The 23915-nt window shown below is 59.2% G+C and overlaps 2 protein-coding genes across 8 annotated transcripts in view; both read left to right on the forward strand.

Moving 5' to 3' along the window:
• Window positions 1–4793, forward strand: part of RAB37 (RAB37, member RAS oncogene family) — a 65858-nt gene extending 61065 nt beyond the window's left edge. For 6 of the 7 annotated variants that reach the window (XM_081575122.1, XM_081575123.1, XM_081575124.1 and 3 more), the window contains 7 exons: window positions 86–127; window positions 647–713; window positions 817–869; window positions 1795–1860; window positions 2702–2758; window positions 2842–2918; window positions 3096–4793. In XM_081575122.1, coding sequence (XP_081431248.1) covers window positions 86–127; window positions 647–713; window positions 817–869; window positions 1795–1860; window positions 2702–2758; window positions 2842–2918; window positions 3096–3201 — 468 coding nt within the window. In that variant the 3' untranslated portion in view covers window positions 3202–4793. Of the gene's footprint in view, window positions 1–85; window positions 529–646; window positions 714–816; window positions 870–1794; window positions 1861–2701; window positions 2759–2841; window positions 2919–3095 lie in introns of all 7 variants that reach the window. The other variant, XM_081575121.1, reaches the window with a different exon arrangement.
• Window positions 4794–5836: 1043 nt separating this feature from the next.
• NHERF1 (NHERF family PDZ scaffold protein 1) lies at window positions 5837–23152 on the forward strand. The gene is made up of 6 exons (XM_081575119.1): window positions 5837–6533; window positions 16979–17140; window positions 18107–18260; window positions 20832–20872; window positions 21999–22088; window positions 22296–23152. Exons 1-6 carry the CDS (start codon window positions 6069–6071, stop codon window positions 22488–22490), a joined length of 1107 nt encoding a protein of 368 aa, XP_081431245.1. The 5' UTR covers window positions 5837–6068; the 3' UTR covers window positions 22491–23152.
• The last annotated feature ends 763 nt before the right edge of the window (window positions 23153–23915 follow it).

The following is a 23915-nucleotide window of genomic DNA, read 5'->3' on the forward strand; positions in this document are numbered from 1 at the left end:
TGTGCGGGATTCAGCAGGACGCAGAAGCCAAGCCGCATCCCCCGCCCTCTGCACCCACCTCTCCCTCTGCCCTTCTCTCTTTCAGAACAAGGTGGTGACCGTGGATGGTGTGAGGGTGAAACTGCAGGTGAGACCAGCGGCTGGGAGGGCTGGGGTGGAGGGGGGGCAGTTCAAGGATGGGGGCGCCTGCCCAGGCTCTTCACCCACCCACAGGAGGCCTGCGGCCCTCCCCTCAGCCTGGGGTAATTTCCTGTGGGGCCCAGGAGAGGAAACGCTTTTGTTTGTTTGATGTCTGCAGAGAAAGCCGTTCCCAGGCCCCTCTCTTCTGTTAAAGGCAGCAGCTCCAAGTGCCTTCAGACAAGCTTAGGCTTGCTGCAAATCCTCCGCAGTGTCACGGGCCTCACATGCTCTAGGAGGCTGGACACCCCTAATCCCTGGGCTTCACCACTCAGGGCAGCAGCATCAGATGAGCTGGAGAACATTAACTCGTTAACTACCACCATCTGGGACGTCACCAGGCACTCACAGGCCCGTGAAAAACCAAAGAAAGAAACCTCTCACCTCCCACCCCGCGTACCACAACAAGGGATTTCTCTGCCCAGCACAGTGCCTGCCCCCTTCTGACTGTTTGTCCTTCCTTCCCTAGATCTGGGACACCGCAGGGCAGGAGCGGTTCCGCAGCGTCACCCACGCTTATTACCGAGACGCCCAGGGTAAGGGCCTCCGGCACTCCACCGCTCCCCCCAGTCCACTTGTAACAGTCACCCTTCTGCCCCAAGTCCCCCCACCCCGTGTGACCTCTCTCTCCCCCTCCAGCCTTGCTCCTGCTGTACGACATCACCAACAAATCTTCCTTCGACAACATCCGGGTAGGTTCTCCCTACCCATCACTCGCCACTCTCGGGAGCCAGCAGGGCAGGACCGCTTCCTGCTCTGTGGGAATGGGTGGAGCCTGGAATACTGCTGCCTCGCTAAAAACACCCGAGCTGTGACTCAGAAGTAATAAACTTCTCATGGGTAGCTGATTGGCATGTGGGCATGAAGGCCAAGCAGGCTGTGTACCACTCGTTTATCCCTGCCTGTGATTCATAAGTCCACTTCATGACAGAATGTTCAGGAAGTCCCCAGCTCCACCCTGGACAAGAGCTCAAGGGGAGAGCCCAGGCAGAAAAAGTCTACCGTGTACGCAGCCCAAGTTTCTAGAAAGTGACTCAGACAGACAAAATAAGTGGATCTGTCCTCACAAGCAAACTAGCCAGTAGTTGAGACAATAATTCAATAAATATAAGCACTGACTCTGGGCACAAGCATGGTGAAGGTTTCACATGCTCCCTGACCTCAAGAGGTTGGCAAGCAAACCGGGGAAACCAGACATATAGAGATAAAACAGCTTACCAACTGGATGGAACCCATGGCATCCCTACTGCCTCCTCCAGCCCCATGGGCATGGCAGACATCTCTAATCGATCACAGTATTTTTGATCACCGAACCCTTACGTGGCCTTAGAATCCTCTACGGGGCATTCAAGGAGACTGCTGGTGACTAGAGCCGATCTAGAACATAAAGCCTGTGCCTCCTCTATCTTCCATAGAACTGAGAGGTACACTGTAAGGGGTTTAGAGCTATTCAGGACTGGAGAGAGGCCCGAGCAAAGATGCAGGAGAGAGAAGGCCCGGGGTATCATGTTCAGTGATCGGGGGCAGTGAGTAGCCCAGGAGGATCCAGAGGGGAGAAGCAGGGAAGTCTGGGAGAAGGAGGAGAATGGCTGGGGCTCAGCGCGCCCTCTCCCACAGGCCTGGCTCACTGAGATTCACGAGTACGCCCAGAGGGATGTGGTGATCATGCTCCTGGGCAACAAGGTAAGTGGCTCCAGGGCAGGGTCAGCCCACCCTCCCCCACAGCCACCAGAGTAATTGCTGGACATCCTGCCAGCAAAGGACCGTTTCCAGCCTCCAGTTCAGAGATCAGACCTATCTGCAGGCTTCTGCCCATCTCACCTGCCCTCTTAAATCTTTGGAATTGGCCCCCTGCAGGGAAGGGTATAGATGTTTTCTGAGAAGTCAAGGAATGCCCCGGAGAAGGCACTGGCGACCCACTCCAGTACTCTTGCCTGGAAAATCCCATGGACGGAGGATCCTGGTAGGCTGCAGTCCATGGGGTCGCTAAGAGTCGGATGCGACTGAGTGACTTCACTTTCACTTTTCACTTTCATGCATTGGAGAAGGAAATGGCAACCCATTCCAGTGTTCTTGCCTGGAGAATCCCAGGGACGGAGGAGCCTGGTGGGCTGCCGTCTATGGGGTCGCACAGAGTTGGACATGACTGATGCGACTTAGCAGCAGCAGCAGCAAGAAATACCCAGCTAGCTACTCATCCGCCCTTAGATCCTAGGGACTAGGTAAATGGATGAAGAGCTGAGATGGGAGAAGGTTAACCTCAACTACCACCATCCCTCCGAGGCTGGTCACCACTCCTTTGCCAAGCGGAGTTATCCACCATCTCCCTAAGTTGGGGTGATATCCCCCTGCTGGGAGCTAAGAACCTGAGGAGGGGTCCTGGCCCCCGGTGGATCAGACCACCTGCAGTCCCGCAGGCCACCAGCAGAGGGCGGGAGGTCCCTGCTCCCAGCGCAGAGAGCGGGGCCGGCTTGGTTGGGGTCAAGGCATCCTTCCCCCAGAGTGACCCACCTGGGCTTGACAGGCAGATGTGAGCAGTGAAAGGGTGATCCGCTCAGAGGACGGAGAGATGCTGGCCAGGGTAAGTGACTGGCCGGGGGGGCGGGAGGGGAGGGATGGGGGCAGCCCAAGACTGGCCATGGAGCACGCTCTTCCCCCTGGCAGGAATATGGAGTTCCCTTCATGGAGACCAGTGCCAAGACGGGCATGAATGTGGAGCTAGCCTTTCTGGCCATTGCCAAGTGAGTGCTGAGCCGGGAAGGGGAGCATGCAGGGCAGGGTGGCGCCATCTGGGATCCAGTGCGGCCTGGCCCCTCGCCCAGTCCCGGGGCCCATCTACAGTCTGCGTTCGGAGGCCGTGGGACTGGGACAAGGCTCAGCTCCCCACCGGCGGCCCGGCCCTCTTCTTCCTCTTCAAGGGAGCTGAAATACAGAGCCAGGCGGCAGGCCGATGAACCCAGCTTCCAGATCCGAGACTACGTGGAGTCCCAGAAGAAGCAGCCCGGCTGCTGCTCCTTCTTGTGAATCCCAAGGGTCTGAGAGGAAGCTCCAGAGGCCCCCGAGGATGCTGCTTCCCCCCGCCCCCTCCAGACCTGGCTTCTTCTGAGCGGCTGAGCCAGCGGGGAGAGAGTTGGGGGACCCAGTGCACAGCCCCTCTGGACTCCTGCCCCTCCCCTAGCTCCTGGAGCTTCCCTGCGTCCACAGGGGAGGGCGAAATATTTATCTTTCATTTTAATGATACATAAGTTAATCAAAAGGGCACCAGAAAAACCAAGCCAGAGAACTGGTGGTGGTCCTTTGGCCTTCTAGTACTAGGACTTAGGGGCCTGGGCCTCCTTCCTGACCACCATGAGGGTGGTATTCCTCCAGCTCAGCACCAGGGGGCACTGATGCACTTTTGGGGCATAAGGGCAAGTCGTGACACCACCCCCCCACCCCAATCCTTCAGCTGGCAAGAGGCTGAGCAAACTCAGGCCTTCATTTCCTCCAGCTCCCCAGAGAGCAATCTTCCCCAATAAAACAGAGCCCTTGTGCTGGGAGTCACACCAAAGCCTCTAGAAGATAAGAGATGTGGAGATTAGGCCAGGGACCTGGCTCCCTGTGGGGAGATGGGAGAGGAGTAACAGAGATTAGGTCTATCTGTTTGGCTACCTCTGGGCTTCCTGGCCCCCCTTCTGGGAGGTGTACCCCTTTTCCTCCAGCCCACAAACACATGAAGTCACCTGGAAACACCTGGTTCCTGTTCTCTGAACCTCAGATCCCAGAGGAGCCCCTCCTCCCTGAATCCCTGGCCTTATCTTTCTACCTTTCCATCTGTGTCTCCAGACACCTAAGGTTATATAGACAGGAAAAGGTTATTCTGGTCCCAACCCTTTGGCAGGTATGCAGCCCACAGGCTACTTCTTCAAGCAGCTGTAGTGCTTCTACTGGACAAAAGAGCCCAATAAAGACAAAGCAGAAAAAACCCTGACCCTGGCGTAGGCAGGAGGCAGAAGTGAGCAAACCTCACGCCATTGTGCAACCCCCAAACCCAAGTGCCTCCTCCCTGACCTCCCTCATTCCTTTTCTTCTCAGACAGACAGACCAACCTTAGAGCCCAAACTGCTTTATCTCCCTTCTCACTGAGCCAGGTTAGGGAGTGAGAGGTCATCCATTTTCAGGTAAATCAATGCATTGTATGCAAAACAAGGTCCGGCTGGTAAGATCTGGGCGGGGAGAGGGGCTGCAAGGAGTTTCTGTGGAGCCAAGGTCACAGGTCTCCCCAAGCCCTGAGCTCAGCCCTGGGAAGAGGTCAGGAGCTGTGCAGATTATGTCCTAGAGACACCTTTTCTCCGGCTCTGTACACCAGGGACCAGGAGAGGGGTGTGTAAGGTATGTACTGCCCATTTCTCAGGCTGCTGCATTTGCTTTCAAAGCAGAAATCTTGCTCTTTGAGCAGAGTCAGCAGCTCCAACTGAGGCTGATAAGGAAGCTCTCCAGGCGGAGCAGGGAGGAGCCTGACCTTGCAGGGTTCTCCTGGGGCCCAAGGCAGGTTGCAGGCGATCCAGTCACATGAGCTGCTCTGGGCCTCTAGCATTTGTGTTTTTCAGCATTAAATGGCAGTATTTTGGAAAGTACACCCTGTCCACTGTTTCTTTGAGGTGGACATGATGCGGGGGTGGGAGGAGGGTGGGGGCAGTTCATGTTGAAAGGATCGTTGTTGCTTGTCACTGACTGCCAAAATCATTTGATCCTCATCCTTCACTGCCCACCCCCGCCCCAAACTGGTCACCTCACCCTTAACAGACTGCCCCCAGCCTCTGTGACCAGCCTCTCATCTGAAAGTAGGAGCTGAAAGAAGGTTTATTATCTCACGGTCCTAATCATTTGAAAAACGCCAGGGCTCCTTTTCCTGTGAACTGTATCCAGAGATTGGCTACCTGACTCTGACCTGCCTCTCCCCTCCCCCACTCCTCTAGCCAAAGGCTGACGCCGATATACCGTTGCCCCTGGGTGGCCTGTCTTCGCTGGGCAGTGCCGTTGAAGCCTTGGGCGCTCTGCTGGACCTTCACACTGTCCCAGCGAAGATCGGAGCCCACACCCCTACTAGCAGGTCCTGGGACAGCGCCAAGCGCCCCACAAACAGGAGAACATTGTTATTCGAACTACTCTCTTGGGTCCAAGGTGAGCGTGGACCACAGTAAAACTGCGGGGACCTCGCAGCCCGGAGCCGGATTGGTTTTCCTTGCAACAGTCGCCCCCACCCTCACCCCCCAACTGGAGATGCACACTTTGGCTGAAGGCTGTTAAAGCCTCAGGGTCCTTTACCCCCTGACGCAGGTGGTGGGGGTGGGGGGTGGGGGTGGAATCAGAACCGATCTTGCGAGCCACCCTGCCAGGTACCAGGAACTCCCCCGCCCCGCACCCAGCGCCCCTCCCCGGGCCTGCACTCCGGCCACTCAGTAACAAACACTTCCACTTCCTGAGCGCTCTTTCTTCTCCCGCCGCGGGGCGCCGAGCGGAGCCGGGAGCCCCGCCCCCGGGTGCTCCCATTGGCCAGCGTCCTTCACCCGGCCAGAGCGCCTCCCGTGCGAGGCCTCTGATTGGCCCCAGGCGGTCCACACCCTCCGCACGGCCCCGCCCCCGGGGTATGCGGCCCGGGCAGTTTCTGGAACGCTCAGTCGCCGCGCGGGGCGGGGATCGGTGTTTGAACCCCGGCTTTGGCTCCTCGCCGTTCGCCGCCGCGGCTCCCAGGACACCTGCTCGCTTGTTGGTCCGTCCGGCGTCGCCGGGCTGCCCTGCCGCTCTCGTCCTCGCCTCCCGGCCCGCAGGGTGGGACGCGGAGCTGGGCCGGCCCGTCTCCGGACCCCGACCGGACACCACTGAGCGCCACTGAGCCGTTGCCAGGCGAGATGAGCGCGGACGCGGCGGCCGGGGCGCCCCTGCCCCGGCTCTGCTGCCTGGAGAAGGGTCCGAACGGCTACGGTTTCCACCTGCACGGGGAAAAGGGCAAGGTAGGCCAGTACATCCGGCTGGTGGAGCCCGGCTCGCCGGCCGAGAAGTCGGGACTGCTGGCAGGAGACCGGCTAGTGGAGGTGAACGGCGAGAACGTGGAGAAGGAGACCCACCAGCAGGTGGTGAACCGCATCCGTGCCGCACTCAACTCCGTGCGCCTGCTGGTGGTCGACCCGGAGACCGACGAGCGGCTGCAGAAGTTGGGCGTCCAGGTCCGGGAGGAGATGCTGCGTGCCCAGGAAGGGCCCGGGCAGGCCGAACCGCCGGCTGCCGCCGCTGAGGAGCCGGGGGCTGGCGGCGAAAACGAGCCGCCGGCCGCCGCGCCAGAGCCTCGCGAGGCGGAGCAGAGCCATCAGGAGCGGGTAAGTGCGGGCCCGGGTCTCGCGGCGAGACTGGATGGAACCGGCTGGGAAGGAGAGTAGTGGGGAGACCCAGGCGCCCCGGACGCCGAGCCCTGCTCCCCGCCTTGTCTTTCTGAAACTCGATCTTCGGAGGCGAGACTGCTTCCGCCCGCCGACCGGGCCGACCGGCAGTTAGTCTTGAGGCTGCGTCCCAACACCCCTACGCCACATCCCCAGGCTGGGCTGGGACCCTGAGCACCTTAGGGAGTAAGGGTGAAGGAGGGCGGCTCAAGGGAGCCGTCTCCCTTTCCTCCCCTCTCTTGGTGGCTGTCTGCTCCAATCCTTTGGGACCCCCAATTCCACCCCTCCTCCGAGTGGCCAGCTCCCTCCACAGGCCCCTGGGGGTGGCAAATGAAGCGGCCTGGACTTCGAAAAGCTGGAGGAATAACCGCCCTCTTTCTGTGTGGAGCTGCAACGGTGGGAGGGGAGGGGGTCCCACGCTGGGTTCTCCGGGACGTTTCCCCGCTTCCCCACAGCCCGCTGGCCTGTGTATCATTAACTTCAGCCTGGTGGACTTCATCCTCCTGAAGTCCAGCGTGACTTCTAAGAAAGAAGCTCCACCGTCCGCAGGAGATGGGGGAGGGGGGCGGGGCTGAGGGAGGAGGTGCAGGGGCGTCTGGTCCGGGGGTGGTGGCAGCTCTGCCCCAGGAGGATTTATGATTCTCAGGAATGTGAGGAGTAAGCTAGCTCGTATCTGGGAGCAAGAGGGAAGACCTTGGAGAAGGGGCTGGCTGTGGGGGTGGGGGACAGGACAGCAGCCAGGAGGTCACCACGGGCAGGTGGTCTTGCCTGGCACCGCTGTCCCACTCCAGGCCCTGGACAGCAAGCAAGCTGGTCCAGACTGGAGTTATAAACATCCAGCGTGGGCAGAAAGCAACCAGCCTGCTTGCTTCACCAGCTCTCCACCTGCTGGCAGGGGTGTCTGTGGTACCGGTAGGAGCCTCCCGTGACACAGAAAGGGCACAGTTCAACCTTTCAGTTTGAAGGTGGAGCCTGAGAGGACCAACTGGTTTGGTAGAAGTGAGGTCACCAGGAGCCCTGTCCAGCCGGAGCTGGGTGCTGGGAATGCCAGGGCCACTGGGTGCCCACTTCCTGCCTCTGCCAAGCTGGCCTTGGCAAGGGTGGGGGTGGGGTCAGAGCACTCCGGCAGGGGGCTGACACCAGGGAATTGGAACACGCATGATCTCTGGTCCCAGACAAATCCAGTTTGAACTTTGTGCCGAGGGCACCGACTTAGCATTCCTTTTTTTTTTTTAATGGACTTTGGCACTTGTACAAGTCACCCCCCCCCACCCAGTTGCAGTCAGGTTCGGCTCCTCCCATTGCCCTTTCGGTTTTGCTGCTGGGAGTGGGGGGTGGGGGACGCCGAGGCCAGGATGGAGGCTTGACCTTCCACGTGCGCTCCCCGCCAGGCCGTCTGAGAAGCAGTGGAGGTTGGCTTCTGGTCTCTGGGTGACCACAGAATGGGGTTTCCCCCAGGTGGGGGTGTGACACCTGCATCCACGTTTACGCTTTATCGGGCCAGTTCCTCCAGCCATTCCCTGGGACATCGTCACCAGGCCTCTTGGGATTTTGGGTCAACAAGTGAGTCACAACTTCTCTGAGCCTTGGTTCTGCCATCGATAAAATGGGAGCACTGGATTACAGTGACACCTGCCTTCTCTAGGATTTTACAAATAATAATACACTTGAACCCCTAGTGGGGTGCTGGACTGAGCTCCTTGTTCCCCCAGGCATTTGAATCCCAGCCACGACCTGGGTCTCCCTTAGCCTCTGTGTAGCTGCTCAGCAGTGTTAAGCCCCTCTGGTAGGAAATTCCTGTGAAATTTGGTATGGTGGGCATGCAGGTGACTCACCCTGTCTTCAAAAAAGAAAAAGTTAATAGACACAAGAGTTCATTGTTCCCCAAGAAGACAAGGGAGGAGGGGTCTGTATAAGGGATACATACAATGTTTGCGTGTTATTGATTACTTTGAATCTGAATTTACTTGCAAAGTGGGGGCTGTCATGACATCTCCGTTAGTTCTGGGAAGTAGAAAAGGTTTTGGTGGGGAGTTGTCAAGCAGAGAGGGTGGCGGGTCTCATTGGGAAGAGGGGTCTAGGTCAGCAACAGTTCAGGACAGAAGGCAAAGGGGTGCTCGTGGTACTGGTCTCGGAGGAAGGAGTGGGCTGCTTCCAGCCCGGCCCACACCCATCCCCGGGGAGGGAGGAGCCGCAGAACCCCTGCTCAGCTCTACTCGCTGGGCCACCTCAAGCCAAGTTTCTCTGAGCTTCCATTTCCTCTTGTTTAATTTGGAAGTGACAGCAGCGGCCTCATGGGGTTGGCAGGTTACATGAGGATGTCTGTTAAGCCAGCAGCTCAGAGCCTCCACTAAGTAAGCACCCAGTGAACGTTGGTGGCCGGGCTCTGAGTTAATAAACGTTTCACAGTGATGATTACACGCTCACCCGGGGGGGGTGGGGGCAGCCAGGCCTGGATCTGCCCCTCCCGTTGGCCATGGGCACCTGTGGCCAAGCCTGGCATCCCGAGATGCTCAGTCTGGGATCACTACCATTGAATAATCAGTCCTTCACAATCTGGTAGCCTCACTCCCGCCACCGGCCCTCTTGGACACCCCCAGCCCACCGAGCCACACCGAGGGTCCAGATTCCCTCCCAGCATGCCGTGCACTTTGAGCCTCTGCACCTGGTACTTGCACTCGCCGAGCCACCTCGGGCCAAGTTTCTCTGAGCTTCCATTTCCTCTTGTTTAATTTGGGGGTGACAGCAAACCCTTGGGAACCCTCGGTCCCCTTCTGCGCCAGGCATGCTCCCCAAGACCGCTCAGCTCCCAGGTGGCCTTTCCTCTACCCCGCAGGCAACACGAGCTGTCTTGCCTCACCTCTGCCTGCTCCCTGTCCTCCCACCTTTTCTCGCCCCAAACGCCCAGTATCTGAATCATCTGTTCACCTCTCCTCCCCCACCTCGTTCAGAGTCCCAAGGGCAACAGCTGTAGCTTATTTATGTTTATCGCCCCAGCGCTGTTTGGGCTCAGGGCAGGGAGGGACTCAATAAATAATTTTTGCATGAATGAATGAGTGCTAAAGAGCCTTGGGGGACCTTTGTCCCAGGTCATCTCAGCGCAGCCCACCTGGGCCTGCTTGTGCCTATCGAGCACACCCAGAGATCCAGAGATCGGAATTCCAGATAGAGCTGATTGGCTTTTTCTTGCCTACTGGCAGCTTCCATTTTAAAGCGAGAAAGCCAGAAGTCTGGGAATGCCAGCTCTGCTGCCCACTGGCTCCGGGGCCCTGATGGTTTATGGTTCCCTGCAAGCCTCAACTTCTTCCTCTGTGAAATGGGGAGGGAGGCTCCCAGCCTGCAGGGCTGTGGGGGAGATTTGATGAGATGATGGGGAGGAAGGGGAGTGTGAGTGCCCGGCTGAGGGGGTGGGTTCCCGCCACACCTGATGCTGATCCCAGGGGCAGAGACCGGGTAGGCACCCCAGGTGGCACAGTGGGGGGTGGGCACGATTCGCTGGCAGCCTCCAACCTCTTTCCCAGGTTTCATCTCACACGGACCAAGTTGGAGCAGGCCAAGTTGGAGCAGGCGAGGGCAGAGGGGGATTTGAGCTGCAGGATGTTTGGATTTGAAAGGGACAGGGTGGGACGGTTTCTGTGTTGGTTCCTCTTCTTAAACCGCATACTTGGGATTTCTCACTCCCCAGGGATCACCCCCCTTATCTTCTGGTTCCTGTTCAATCCTGGAGACATTCTCCTGGAGAGAGGAAAGGGGCTTCCTTCTCAAGGAACCCTGTCATGTCTCCATGGGGCCCTTCTCTGCCTCCCTAGGCTTCCCATCCACCGGCCCCCAAGAAAGTGGAGGGGTTAGGAATTAGGAGAAGGGGCCTCACCAAGGTTATGCGGACGCTGCAAGCCTCTTAGAGAAACCAGAGCTCTAGACCCAGTAATGGGAGCTCAAGGCGGAGAAGGAAACCCACATTTCTCCTGAGTCTGCTAATTGCCCGGCCCTGGGCCCTAAAGATAATGATACAAATTCCATTGTTCTTTTTTTCCCCCACCACAACCCTGCAAACTAGGTATTATTTTCTCCATTTTGTAACTTGATAAATAATGAATGGTAGCTATTATCTGTGTCTGGCACCGAGCTCTGTACCAGCCATGCCTTACTTATCTCCGTGAATGCCCATGGCCACCCAGTGAGACAGAGATTAGCCCTATCCTCTGCATATGGAAGCTGAGGCTCCATCGGTTCTTCAGGGGGTGGCCCCGGGCTTCTGAGCTAGTGAGCCCTCACCTTGCCGCAGGGCCATGTCTGAGAACCCCACTCACTCGGACTCTGCCCATTACATTCTGAGCCACACCAGGGCCATCACATAGGCACAAGTTCAGGCTGCTGGAACCAGCTCCCTGCAAGGGTTCGGGGCTCCCAGGTACTTCTGTCTCCAGAGAACGTGATCAGGAAAGGTGTGAGCCCTGATGGAAGGCGTTGCCCCAGAAGGGGCAGGCTCCCGGGCCCATTCTTCTCGTGTGATGGTCCTGGCCGAGAGTGACCAAGTCTGCACCCTCATCTCCAGGGCCTGAGAGCCACCCTTGCTGGCTTCGGGGCTCCCCTGTAGCACAAAGGATTCCCCCCCTCTTCCACCTGCAGAGGCCTACCTAGACTGTTGGATTAGATCTGGGTTCTAGTATCACTCACGGCCGTGGGACTGAGGCCAGAGCTCTGACTTCCCAGGGACAAAGGCTCCAGCCTCTCCCTGTGCTTGTTATAAGGTCGTGATGCCCAAGTGAAACAGCAAAGGCCGTGGGGACCTAGGAATAGTTGAGAGGGAGACCTCTGGGGTCTGTAGAATGGGCCTTTTCGGCAGCCACTGGCCACACATGACTCCCGGCACTTGAAGTGTGCTAGTCGAAATTGAGATGTGAGATGTGCGGGAAGAGTAAGATCAAACGCACACCAGATTTTGAAAACTTAGTACAGACAAAAGGATGTAAAATATCCCATTACTAACTTTTTACTAGATTACCTGTTGGAATGATGATATTTTGGATATGTTGTGTTAAATAAGGTTAAACTTGATTACTTGTGTTTCTGTTTTACTCTTTAATGCGGCTGCTAGAACCTTCTGAGTTACCAACATGACTGGCATTCTGTTTCTGTGAGACAAGCTGCTCTAGTTGTTCTTTAGTTGTTAAGTCATGTCCAGCTCTTTGCAACCCCGTGGACTGTAGCCCGCCAGGCTCCTCTGTCCATGGGATTCTCCAGGCAAAAATACTGGAGTGGGTTGCCGTTCCCTTCTCCAGGGATTGAACCCTTGTCTCCTGCTTGGCAGGCGGATTCTTGACCTTGCTGCTCTAGATCTGAGCTCAAAGTCTACCCTCTTCTCCCATCAGCTGCGTGTACTTGAGCAATTTATGCCATCTATTTGAACCCGACTTTCCTCCACTGTGAAGTGAGGGTGGGAATACCTTCCTCGAAGAGTTATAGTTGGGTCTTAGTGAGAAAATACACTTAAAAGCCCCAGTGTGGTGCTTGGCACTAGCAAGGGCTCATTAAAGGCCAGCTGCTCTTTGTTATTTCAGTAGAGTCCCAATTTCACAAGCTCCAAGGAGGTCCTTAAAGAGCCTCTTGGGACCGCCCATAGGAGTTAAATCCAGAGACTGCTAGGAGGAGGGGGAGGGAAGAGAAGGGTGATGGGAGAGAGCCTGCAGGGGCAGGTAGGCATGGGGCGGCCAGCCTGGATGGTGTCCAGCCAGGCAACAGCCCAGGTACCAGCCTGCTCCATCCCAGGCTTGCCCAGCCCTGGGGAGACCTGAGCCAAACGCTCCATCGGGCTTGTCTCTGGCCAGCACCAGGAGAGAAGAGCCGGGGGAGGACCTGGCTCAGGGCCCTTGAGGGGCAGTGTCAGAGCAGTAGCCCCCACGTTATCATCTGGATCCCACCCTGCAAGGCTCCAGAAAGAGCCCTTCCTGCTGAGAAGCGGCGGTATCAAGGGCCAGAGTCCCTTCTTCATCCACAAAGGGAGGTTGTCTGGCATTCCTCAGTGTGTGCAGACCTTGGGTGGGGGTCTTCTAGGGTGAAATACAGGAAACCATATCGGGGTCAGTGGCAGCCAAGCCCTTGGTCCCTCCCGTTGGGTGAGGAGAGGATGCTTTCAGCCCAGAGCCCTGGACCCTGGCCTGCGGTCTGAGCTCCCGGTCACACCGCAGCCTGCCCTAAAAGACAGTGCCCCCACGCTGCCCAGTCACATGTGCCCCCCAGGCAGAGCCACCTCCTCCACCCTGGTTTCCTTGAAGAGCTGGTGCCAGACCCAGGCCTGTCTCCAGAGCAGCCCTGGCCCCTTCCCCCAGTATCCCCACCCCTCCCCCACCAGAAGGACCAGGTTTCCCTGTCTCCACCCCCCCATCCCCCCTTGCTGAGGCTGATTCCCTGGCTGGGGGCGGGAGGTACCATTCTTATCTTATGTGCATAAACACGAGCCCGGCTGGCTGGGCTGGGGAAGGGGCAGTGACCAGTCACCTCTGTCGGTTCCTCTGGCCACCCCGATGGTCTTCCTGCTCCTCCAGCCCCACCTTCTGGGACCCAGAGCCAGTGAGCCTGTGGGATTTTTCTATAGGGCTCATCACCATGGCATCGGCCAGGGAGGGGCTGGCCCAGTGGGGCGTTGGCCCCTAGCCTCCCTCCCCGGGGAGGAGCAGGGAGCAGCCCCAGCCCGCTCCCCAGAGACGGTCACTGGGATTAGGGTATCAACTTTCCCCAGCCTCCCAGGTGGCTGCTGGTGGTGCCTATTGAATTCCTGCCCAACGCCCGCTCCCTGGGCTGCGTGGGTGGAGGTGACTGGGCGGCCACTCGGGGTGCGGCTGGGCTCCCTGCGGGGGAGGAGGTGGTGGAGGGAGCGGCCGCCAGGCCTGCGCAGGGTTTGGGACCGCCTGAGACCTGGAGGGTGGGAGAAGCCCCCAGGAGGAGTGTGGAGGCAGGTCTCCTGGAGGGGTCTGTTCCAGAAATCACGTCCGGCATTGTCCGGGAGGGAGAGATGCGTCCAGCCCCCAGCCGCCCCAGCCCATTTGCACAGCCCCTCAGCCACCAGTGCCGCGGTCCCTCTTCTCACTTCTCTGCCAGTCTCCTTGCTGAGCAGATCCTGAAGTTTATTTCCAAGCTTCCATGGTCACTTGAAGACCCACCTGAGTCTCTGAACACTCTGTGGCCATATTCCCCTCGAAGTCACCCCACCTCCAGCGCGGACCCCTCTGGAGCTGCAACCATGGCCCAAGGCCCATTGTGAGCTCCTGGGGGCCCCAGGCCAGGCCCAGGATGTCCTGGAGGGCCCAGGTATCCCCTCGCCCCAGCTCCGGGGGCCCAGGCCCAGAGCAACGATGGCCAGGCTCTGGCCAGCACCTGACCTCTCCCTATCTTCTCAGTGCGGGGCCTCGGGGAGCTGCCCCAGGACTCTAGACAGCACCAGCCTCCACCAGGCCGGGCTGGGCTCCTTTGATGACTGACTCAGCAGCTGGCAGTGACAGTTCTAGAGGCAGCTGGAGGAGGGGTGGAGAGAGGAAGGAAGGGGAGCCCCCTGCCCAGTCTCAGGTGCTTGGGAAGGTTGGAGCTGGGTGGGGTTCTATACTAGCCTGAGCACCTCAGAAAATGCCTGGGGTTTCCTGGGCCCCTGAGTTGGGGGGTGGTCTACCCCTTCCTGAGATCCTCATGGCTTGGCACTGGCAGAGGGGCGTGAGGTGCAAAGGACAGGTCCCCACGCAAGGGTCCCCAGGGTGCCAGGTGCTCCGGATCAGTAAGGGAAGCCACCAGGCCTGCCTGCTCCCAGCCGAGCCGCCCTCCCCGGAAGGAAGCCTGTGGTTTCATCATCTCCTCGCCCCTCCCAGCAGAGGCTGCAGCCCGCATTTGCAGCTCTTGCCCAAGTGGGCCTCCTCCCAGCCCAGGCTTTGGGTCCTGCCATGGATGATGGCAGGGCACATGGGTTTCCAAGTCAGAGCCCGGGGTGGAGTCCTGGCTCCTCTGCCGTGGAGCTCGGGCCATGGGCTTCATGTCTGGGGTCTCACTTTCGCCATCTCCAGGATGGGGGTTGGGGTTAGGGTCCTAACCCACAGGAGGGAGGCTCTTTGGAGTCAGGGGCAGCGGGAGGAGCAGGAGACAGTGGGCTGGCTTCCCCGTGGTTCACCCTCCCCACCGAGCCTCCCGGCAGCAACTGGTCGGACCTGTTCCTGCTCCCCCGGGCTTGGGGGAGGGCTTAGCTTGAGGGGAGAAGAGCCTCACTTACCCTTGGAACTAGATGGGGGGGGCGGCAACCAGCAGGGGGTGGACATGGGGAGTCCGTGGGGAGTGGGCCCAGCAGCGAGGACCAGGGGGGCTGAGGGCAACTGGAGAGAAGGGGGTGCCCCCGTGGGCCCCCCTCCCCTTTTTCAGGCTCACTTAGTGCCTCCGCTCCTATCTGGGATGCCTAAATTGGGGTAAAGCCAAGCCTAACTGTCACCTCGCCCTCCTTCCGGTCTGGGCCTCTCCACACCCCCAATCAACATCCTGAAGCTCAAAGGCCCGCACAGGCATCTGAAGGAAAGCAGAGTCACCCTCCCCACTCCCCACCCCCCCCCCACCCTCCGCAGAGCAGAGGGGTGGGGACTGAGTCCAGGCAGGTTGGGGCAGGAGGCCTGTGGGTCCTCCCTGCCCCGCCCCGCCCCTCCTTTGCCTTCTCTCCGAGCTGGACAGTGAGGTTTCAGCGTGACCAGCACCCCACCCTCAGAATCTCACCTCTCAGCTTCCTGTGACTGTCCATCAGTATTAGCAACGATGAGGGCGTCCCCACGTGCACAGGGGTGCAGGGTGGTCAGGGGCTCCCATATAGTTAACTGGAACTCCTAGCAACCCTGAGAGGCAGGTGGCACTAGAACCCTCTATAAACAAGGAACCCAGGGCTCTAAGAAGGAAATGACTTGCCCCGGGTCACCAAGCTAGAAGCTGGGTCAGGGCCCTGACATCAACTTTTGCTCTTTGCCTGGCATCCGGTGATAATCCAAAACTGGCAGGCCTGGGGCTGGGGGAGTGGGACCCCATGTCCGTCTGTGGGCTCAGAGCTCAGGCCTCCTCAGTTCCTCCATCATGTAAACATGCCCTCGGGCTGCAGCTTCTAAGCTAAGCTGCTTAAGCTGGGCCAAGGATGGTGGGAACTGTTAAAGGCTGAGGGTCTGAGGGTTTCAGCGCAGCCTGTCTGTGGCCTCTCAGCAGGGGCGGGTCCTCTCCAGGTCACGGCCACAGCCACACAGGGCTCCCCACAGTCTGGCCCTGCTTTCCACCACCCCTTCCCCATTCAGGCTCCCTGGGATCCAGCAGGCTCTTTGGGGTTCTGTCGCTACCTTTGTCCTCGGCCTTGGTTCTGCTGGTGGGACATCCAGGACCCTGGCTGCACCTTCTCAGCCCCGTGGTCATCTGGCTCTCAGCTCCCTTTGCTGCTGCTGCTGCTGCTGCTGCTAAGTCGCTTCAGTCGTGTCCGACTCTGTGCGACCCCACAGATGGCAGCCCACCAGGCTCCGCCATCCCTGGGATTCTCCAGGCAAGAACACGGGAGTGGGTTGCCATTTCCTTCTCCAGTGCATGAAAGTGAAAAGTTAAAGGGAAGTCACACAGTCGTGTCTGACTCTTCGCGACCCCATGGACTGCAGCCTATGAGGCTTCTCCATCCATGGGATTTTCCAGGCAAGAGTACTGGAGTGGGTTGCCATTGCCTTCTCCACCAGCTCCCTTTAGGTGGGCCGTTTGGCTCAGTGGGGACAAGCCACGAGTCCATGTGGGTGAGGAAAGGCTTTACTGTAAATATGTAAACCAGCTTTGAGTAACCACCTGCCCTTGCTTCCCCCCTGCAGAGAGGAGGGTACAAAAGGGCTGGGGTCCCCGGTCACTGTCCCAGGTACCCAGGCTGGTGGGTATGCTGCCAGGAGGGGACCAGACCAAGCCATCAGCTGGGAGGGATGACGTGGCCATCAAGACACCATGATAAAGGGACTTCCCTAGCTGTTCGGTGGTTAACTCCACACTTCCCACGCAGGGGGCATAGGTTCCATCCCTGGTCGGGTAACTCAGATCTCACATGCCTCTCGGTGTGGCCAAAAAAAATAACATGATTAACCTTAGAATGTCAGAAAGGCAGAGACCTGAGCTAGTCTGCTCCCACCCGTCACTTGCCGAAAGAGGGAACCATGGCGTGGACACAAGGGCGGCACTGTGCCCAGGGGCACCCAGGCGGGTTGCGGCAGGGCAGGGTCCCCGGCCAGCTTTCTCTCTGGCTGCTGGAGGATCTGAGGAGCCTCCCTCGATCAGGGGGATGGGGTCAGGCACGGAGCAGGGAGGGCAGCACCCTGGGCCAGTATGGAAGGACCACAGCCCCTCCTTTCTTCCCACAGCGTGAGCTTCGGCCTCGGCTCTGTGCCATGAAGAAGGGCCCCAATGGTTATGGCTTCAACCTGCACAGCGACAAGTCCAAGCCAGGCCAGTTCATCCGGGCCGTGGACGCAGACTCTCCCGCTGAGGCCTCGGGGCTCCGGGCCCAGGACCGCATTGTGGAGGTAACATGAGGCTTCCTGCCCCCTTCCCAGGCTCCCCCTTCCCGATGGCCTCCTCCACAGCAGCCAAGACACCACCTGCTCCTTGGTTAGCCCGTGAGGCCCGGACAGCCCATAGATGCTGGAGAGAGGAAGGGAGGGAAGGGGAGAATGGTGGGTGAGTGGGCAAGAGGGAAGGAAGGAGAGATGGGGGGCCCCTGGCGGTCCAGTGGTTAGGGTGCCACACTTCCACTCCTGGGTCCTTGGTCAGGGAACTAGGATGCTACAAGCTGTGAGGTGCGGCCAAGAAAAAGATTTTTAAAAAAGGAAGGAAAGATTGGTGAACAGATGGATGGACAGACAGACAGATGAACTGACTTCTTTCCTGCTCGCACCTCCTGTGGGCTCTTCTTCACTGAGCAGACACGCTCAGTGGCCCACGGTTCCCCCATCCATCCAGGGAGCTGCCTGGGGCCACGGCCAGTTTCCCGCTCTCCGAGGCCTCCACACCAGCAGAGGGACGGGACGGGGCGGGGCTGGGGGCGATGAAATCCGTCCCCCAGGTAAGGCTGGCAGGCACGCTCTTGCACTCTTGCGCTCTGCCGGTGAACCCAGGGCCTGGGGCTGGTCCCAGAATCTCAGTCTGAGAGCCTCAGAGCTGGAAGATCAGCTCTCCCAAGACGTCTCAGTTTACACGCGAGCAAACCAAGGCCCAGGCAGGGAAGTACCTAGAAAAGCTGGGGCCCAACCCAGGCCTCCCAGACCCTTCCCGAACCGTCTGTCACAGCTGTGTTTGTTCTGTCTCGGCGGGTATTTTCTTTGGCTTTACCCACGTGTCCTGCTTCCCCATCCGACCGTCGAGTGGAAGGACCACTCGGCCTGGTTCAGGGCTCTATACAGGCGGGGGGTGGGGGTTGGCGTGGGCACTGCGTGTTCCCTGATTGCCAACCAGCTCAGCCTTCACCTGCCCCGCCCTGCCCCCACCCACAGGTGAATGGGGTCTGCGTGGAGGGTAAGCCGCACGGGGAGGTGGTGTCTGCCATCAAGGCCGGCGGGGACGAGGCCAAGCTGCTGGTGGTGGACAGGGAGACGGACGAGTTCTTCAAGAAATGCAAAGTGATCCCCTCGCAGGCGCACCTGCAAGGTGAGCTGGGCTTGGCAGCCCGAGGCCCCCGGGTCAGGAATGTGCTCTAGACTTTATTGGGTCCCACTGGAGGGGGGGCAGGCAGTGTGGGTTGGGAGAGAGGGTCAGGGAGAGGAAGCCGGCGTGGGCAGTGGGTTTCTGAGGATGGTGTATGGCTGGGGGTGGGGGTTCGGGACCCGCACGAGGGATGGTGAGATGGAATGGGCTGCTGATTCCGCAGAGGGAGGACCCCCCTCCCCCGCTACTCATGGTAAGCACTCAGGGCAGGGCCTATGCAAGGAAACAGTTAACTCTGGGGCGGCTTCCAGCCTTAGCTTGGTCAGATCAGAGTCCAGTGACAGGGGCCCAGTGCCTCCCCTTCCCTTCTCTCAGGTTGTCTTGGAAACCCAGGCTTGCTGGCTCCAGAGAGCGGTGGGTCCCCGGGCCCCTGCCCTCCCCCTCCCCTCCGTCACCCTGCCAAGCCTGGCGCCGCCCCCGCCCTGGCCCAAGCCAAACGGGCAGCCGCAGCCCAGGACAAGGAGGAGCTGAGCCGCACTCTGCTCCCTGGTCTGGACCTTCTCCCTGGGAAAATGAAGATGGCTCCCGGGGGTGGGGGGCTGGGTGGAACCTCTTTGGACTTTGCAATGGGTGGGGCTTCCTTGAGGATCTGATGTGGAACAGAGAGGGGTCCACACAAAGGTTTTGCCACAAATTCAGATTGCCAGCTGGAGGGGCCCAGTGGGTCCTGGGGGTATCCTGAAAGTCACTAGCAGACTCTGGTCACGGGAGGTGGGTACCACTGTACCCTTGTCTCCCAGGTTCATGGAAAACAGGTAAACCCGATAATCCTCATCCTCGTTAGGGGAGAAACTGAGGCCCAGAGAAGTCCCCCCAGCCTTGCTCTTGGCAACGTGGTATGGAAAAGGGAAAGTGTTGCTCAGTCCCGTCTGACTCTTTGCGATCCCACCAGGCTCCTCTGTCTGTGGAGTTCTCCTAGGCCAGAATACTGGAGTGGGTTGCCATGCCCTCCTCCAGGGGATCTTCCCGACCCAGGGATGTAACCCAGGTCTCCTGCATTGGCAGGCGGGTTCTTTACCACTGAGCCACCAGGGAGGGCCCAGTGTGGGAAGACACAGCTGAAATCTGGATTCCCCTCAGCCGCTCCAATACCTTCCCCTGCCTCCCCCAGCATCCTTCTCTCCCGACTCCCAAGTCATCAACCCTCTCTCTTCCCCCTGGCTGGGCAGGAAGGGCCCTGGGAACCTCTGTGACTGCAGCCTCTGAGCAGAGAACCTGCAGAGGGAGGCGTGGGGGCGGTTCCCCTCCCTGGGTGTCCCTCCTCCCAAGTGGATGTAACTGTGGGTGGAGAGGAACACAGGTCCCCAGCCACTGCCTCCTGCCCACAGCTCATGGGTGAGTGAGGTGCGGTGGAGGGTGGGAGTGAGTGTCCCTGTGTCCCGCAGTCCCCTGCCCAGCCACTGTGAGGGCGCTGGATGAGAGGTGTGCCTGCCCCGGTCTAGGGCAAGGAGAAAGACGTACCCTGATCTTAAGCTAAGAGTTCAGAAGAAACCCACCCAGGCTGACCTGAGATGGAACAGCCCCCTTTGCAGCCAGGTGGGGCGTCTACCCTGAGTGAGGCCTGGGAGGGTGACTCCAGGCCCAGTGTCCCTGCCCTCTGACCCTGCCTGCCACCACCAGGATTCCCGTTGGCTAGGGGAGGGCACACTCAGGACTCTGCCCTGAGCCCTGGGGCCCCCCTCCATCCCCACAGTGGCCAGTAAGAGCTGGGGTTCTTTCACAGCTGATGCAGGCGATAATCATAACCAGGGCGTGGTTCCAGTTCTGTTGACACCATGTGGCGTCACCTAGGAAGCATTCGAAAAATACAGATTCGTAGGCCCGTCCAGACCCACTTAGACAGACACCCTGGTGTCAGAGCCCAGGGATCTAACAGCTTCCTGGGTGGTTAGGAGGCAGCTGCCTGGAACTTCAACCCCGTCTATGACAGTGCTTTTTTCAAACAGCTCCTTACTCATCAGTGGTTCTTGGGATTAATTGAGTAGGCACCTTTTTTTTTTTTTAACTTTTTATTTTGTATTGGAGGAGAGACGATTAACAATGTTACACAGTTTCAGGTGAATAGCTTAGGGACTCAGCCATTCATATGCATGTATCCATTCTCCCCCAAACTCCACCCCTTCCCGTCCAGGCTGCCGTGTAACATTGAGCAGAGTTCCCTGTGCTGTACAGGAGGTCCTTGTTGGTTATCCACTTTAAATATAGCAGTGTGTACATGTCCATCCCCAACTCCCCAACCGTCCCTCCCCCATCTTTTTAATGAAACTGAAGAGGAAATATCAAAGAGCCTTGCCACGTAGTAAGGGCAAGTTGTTTTGTTAAATGCTACGTAGTCTGCTGCTGCTGGGTTGTCAAAATGTCGAGGGTACTATAGTGGGTGGCGGTCAAGAGACTTAAACACTGACCTTGGGGGACAGGGTCGAGTGGTCTACCCAAACCCCACGACCCCCGCCTTCTGCGCCCCACTCCGTCCGCAGCTTCTGACTTACCTGCACTCTTCTTGTCTCCATCTAGGTCCCTTGCCTGAGCCCATTACCAATGGGGAGATCGAGAAGGTAAAGGCAGAGCCCTGATGCTTCTCGGGCTCAGTCCTGGGGCTGCGGGAGTTGGGGCAGCGGGAGTTGGGGCAGCGGGGAGGAGGCGTGGTTGGAGGAGGACAGGGTCTGGTTCAGGTGGAAACCTTGTGTCTCCTGGCGGCTCCCTCCCCAGCCCCAGGCCATGTAAGGGCCCCAGCTTGGGGCCAAGGCAGAGGGGACGGAGCCGCCTGGCCAGGCCCCTCCGCAGCCACCATCCTGGGTGACAGGCCCCGCCTCCAGCTCCCCACCACACAGGAGGCCATTCTTCCCCCCAAGAACAGAGCGGCAGTGTCTGCCCGCGGGCTGCCCAGGCCCTGCTACTTCCAGTCTGGGTTGGGAGAACAAAGCCCCTCCTACCCGAGCTGAAGGGAAGAGGAGGCATCGGAGGCCGGGGGAGAGATGGCACGGCCCGGTGCCAGCTGGGGCCACAGGAACCCAGGCAGAAGCTCAGTGCCCAGCTGCAGCCCCAGGCCTGGGCTCTAGGGTGGCCCCCTCGGTCAGACCACAGAGCGGGAGCGCTCCTCAGGGCCTGCTCCAAGGCTTCCTTCCCCTGGGGGCTCCTGCTGGGGGGCGCAGCAAGAAAGCCCTGAACCACCTGAGCCTTCAGTCACTTTTCCTGCGGTCTCTAACTCTCCCCCACCTTACTCCCTTGAAGCCCTTCTTGGGGGTTAAGATTTTAAGAATCCGGGGGTCAAGTCCAAGTAAACAGTCAGGTGGGCTGCAGGAGACTCAGGGAGCATCACGGGTGTTCCCCACACCAAGCAGAGTCTCCCGGCGCCCCCATACCCCAGGAGGCCCCTCTGTGGTCACTGTGCCAAGGAGGAGTCAACCCCATAGGCTGCCTGGGAGGACAGGGGTGGGGAGGGGTGAGCCATCCAGCTAATCCTACGAGGGACGGTCCCCGCTGCCCTGGATGGCAGAACCAGGCTGCCCTCTGATCCTTGGAAGAATGTGAAAATGTAAATCCCCACGAGGCCCTGGCAGGCTCGGGCAACGGGGCTCTGGGGTGGATGGCAGGGCTCGGACCGAGGCCCCATCTTCCCTGGGAATGCCCTTCGTAGCTCAAGACTGCCCACCCACACACCTCCTCTCCTCTCTGCACCAGGAGAACAGTCCTGAAGCCCCGGCCGAGACGGCCTCCGAGAGTCCCAGGCCACCCCTGGCAAGATCTGCCTCTAGTGACACCAGCGAGGAGGTAAGGCCGGCCGGCTGGGGGGGCGGCAGGGGGCACTGGGTGACAGCAAGTCCGTTCCCAGGCCCCGCTCGTTCCTGGCACACCAGCCTGCCGCGGAGGTCACACGCTGAGCCATGTTCTGTTGTCGTGACCTGGCTTCCCCAGGCACGGCCTCAAGGGAGCACCTCGCCGAGGCACTGAGGCCCGCTCTCTTCCTCCTCTTTGCAGCTGAATTCCCAAGACAGCCCCAAGAAACAGGACTCCACGGCACCCTCGTCTACCTCCTCCTCGTCCTCTGACCCCATCCTGGACTTCAACATCTCCCTGGCCGTGGCCAAAGAGAGGGCCCACCAGAAGCGCGTCAGCAAACGGGCCCCGCAGATGGACTGGAGCAAGAAAAACGAGCTCTTCAGCAACCTCTGAGCCGCACCCCTCAACCCCCCTGCCACCAGGAAAGCCCAGCCCCCCACCCAGCCCAACTCCCTCTCCCCCACTCACCCCTAGATCAACACACAAATCAGCACCAGCATCTCCTCTCTTGGCAAATCTGATCTTTCTAGAGAAATGTGTTCTTCCCTTATCTCTGACAAGGTGACTGTTTTTCTGTCCTGCCCCAGTCACAAAGCAGACTCTGTCCCTCCTCGCTGGGTGCTTCAGCCTACCCGGAGTCCCCCTGCCACCCTCCTGGGACGTCACTGGGCCCTCCATCGAGCAAAGATCCTGAGACTGGGCGAGAGGCCACCTTCCCTCCTGATCCCAAGTGCTGACTAGGTCCGGGATCCATCAAGGAAGGACTCCAATCACAGCAACATCCCAGGGTGGACTTGGGCATCTTATTTTTGATTTTTTAAGTGCAGTACTGCAGTTTAGAGGAACTTTCGATTCTTGATTAACATGATTTCCCAGGTTGTTGCATCCGGGACGTAGCAGTGGCCTTACCTACCCTTCGACTTTTTTTTGTTTCTGCTCCCACCCCCAGAGACCTGGGCAACATCGGGAGGGTTTGGCCACCCCCTGCCCAGCCCTGAGCCAGACACAATTGTAAAGAAACTCTTACCCGAAATTCAACTAGTTTCTCCAAACCACCTTGGCCTCTGTGTTTTCCTTTGCAGCTTTGTCCATGCGGGTCCCCAGAGTGGCCTCTGGCCAAGAGGGTACAGGTGGAGGGAAAGGATGTTCCAGGGCTCCCTGGGACCCCAAGCCCGGAGCCGGAAGTGGGGTGGCTTTAACCAGAGGGCCTCAAGCCTGTAGCCGCTGGGTGGCTAGGCCATCTGTGGGTCCCATGGGAGGACCCGCCTGGGCCCCCATGTGCTTGGCTCGCTGGGAAACAGGGAGCTTAGAACTCACGTGCGCAGAGGGAGGGCTCTAAGAGCCACCTCGGATCCCAGGAGCGTTCTGAGTATGAATCCACGATGGAACCAGACTTGGAAAGAGAAGGCTTGGCTTTAATCTTTCTGCCCACAGCCAGAGAGGTGCCGATTCCCAAGCTGGTCCCCCACCCCCCCAGATACTCATCTTACCTGGCCATGGACCTGACTGCGGGGATGGGGAGGACAGACCCAGCCTGCTGCACCCTGGGACATGCTTGTGGCACGTGGGGTGGAGGGGACTTTCCAAGGGTGAAACGCCTTGCTCCTCCACGGGAGGTCCGGGTCTCTATGCTGCTGACCCAAGGGCATCCTGGACATCTGCCAGCGTGGCCTGCAGGGCCTGGCTCGTGGGCAGGCAGGAGGAAGGGAAACTCGCCCTGGGCTGTCCTCCATCCCACCCGGAGGCCACTCAAGCCAGGTTCCTGGGACTGAGGAGAACAAACAGGGAAGGTCACTATCTGGCCATCGCTAGACCTGT

This window comes from Giraffa tippelskirchi, chromosome 3, assembly GCF_054371585.1.
Source record: "Giraffa tippelskirchi isolate mGirTip1 chromosome 3, T2T-mGirTip1v1.2.pri, whole genome shotgun sequence".
Lineage (NCBI taxonomy): Eukaryota > Metazoa > Chordata > Mammalia > Artiodactyla > Giraffidae > Giraffa > Giraffa tippelskirchi.

Coding starts and splice junctions, on each gene's coding strand:
- NHERF1 (XM_081575119.1), top strand. CDS start 6,069: ATGAGCGCGGACGCGGCGGCCGGGGCGCCCCTGCCCCGGCTCTGCTGC. Junction 17,141..18,106: donor CCCAGGACCGCATTGTGGAG/GTAACATGAGGC, acceptor CCCCACCCACAG/GTGAATGGGGTCTGCGTGGA. Junction 22,089..22,295: donor CTAGTGACACCAGCGAGGAG/GTAAGGCCGGCC, acceptor TCCTCTTTGCAG/CTGAATTCCCAAGACAGCCC.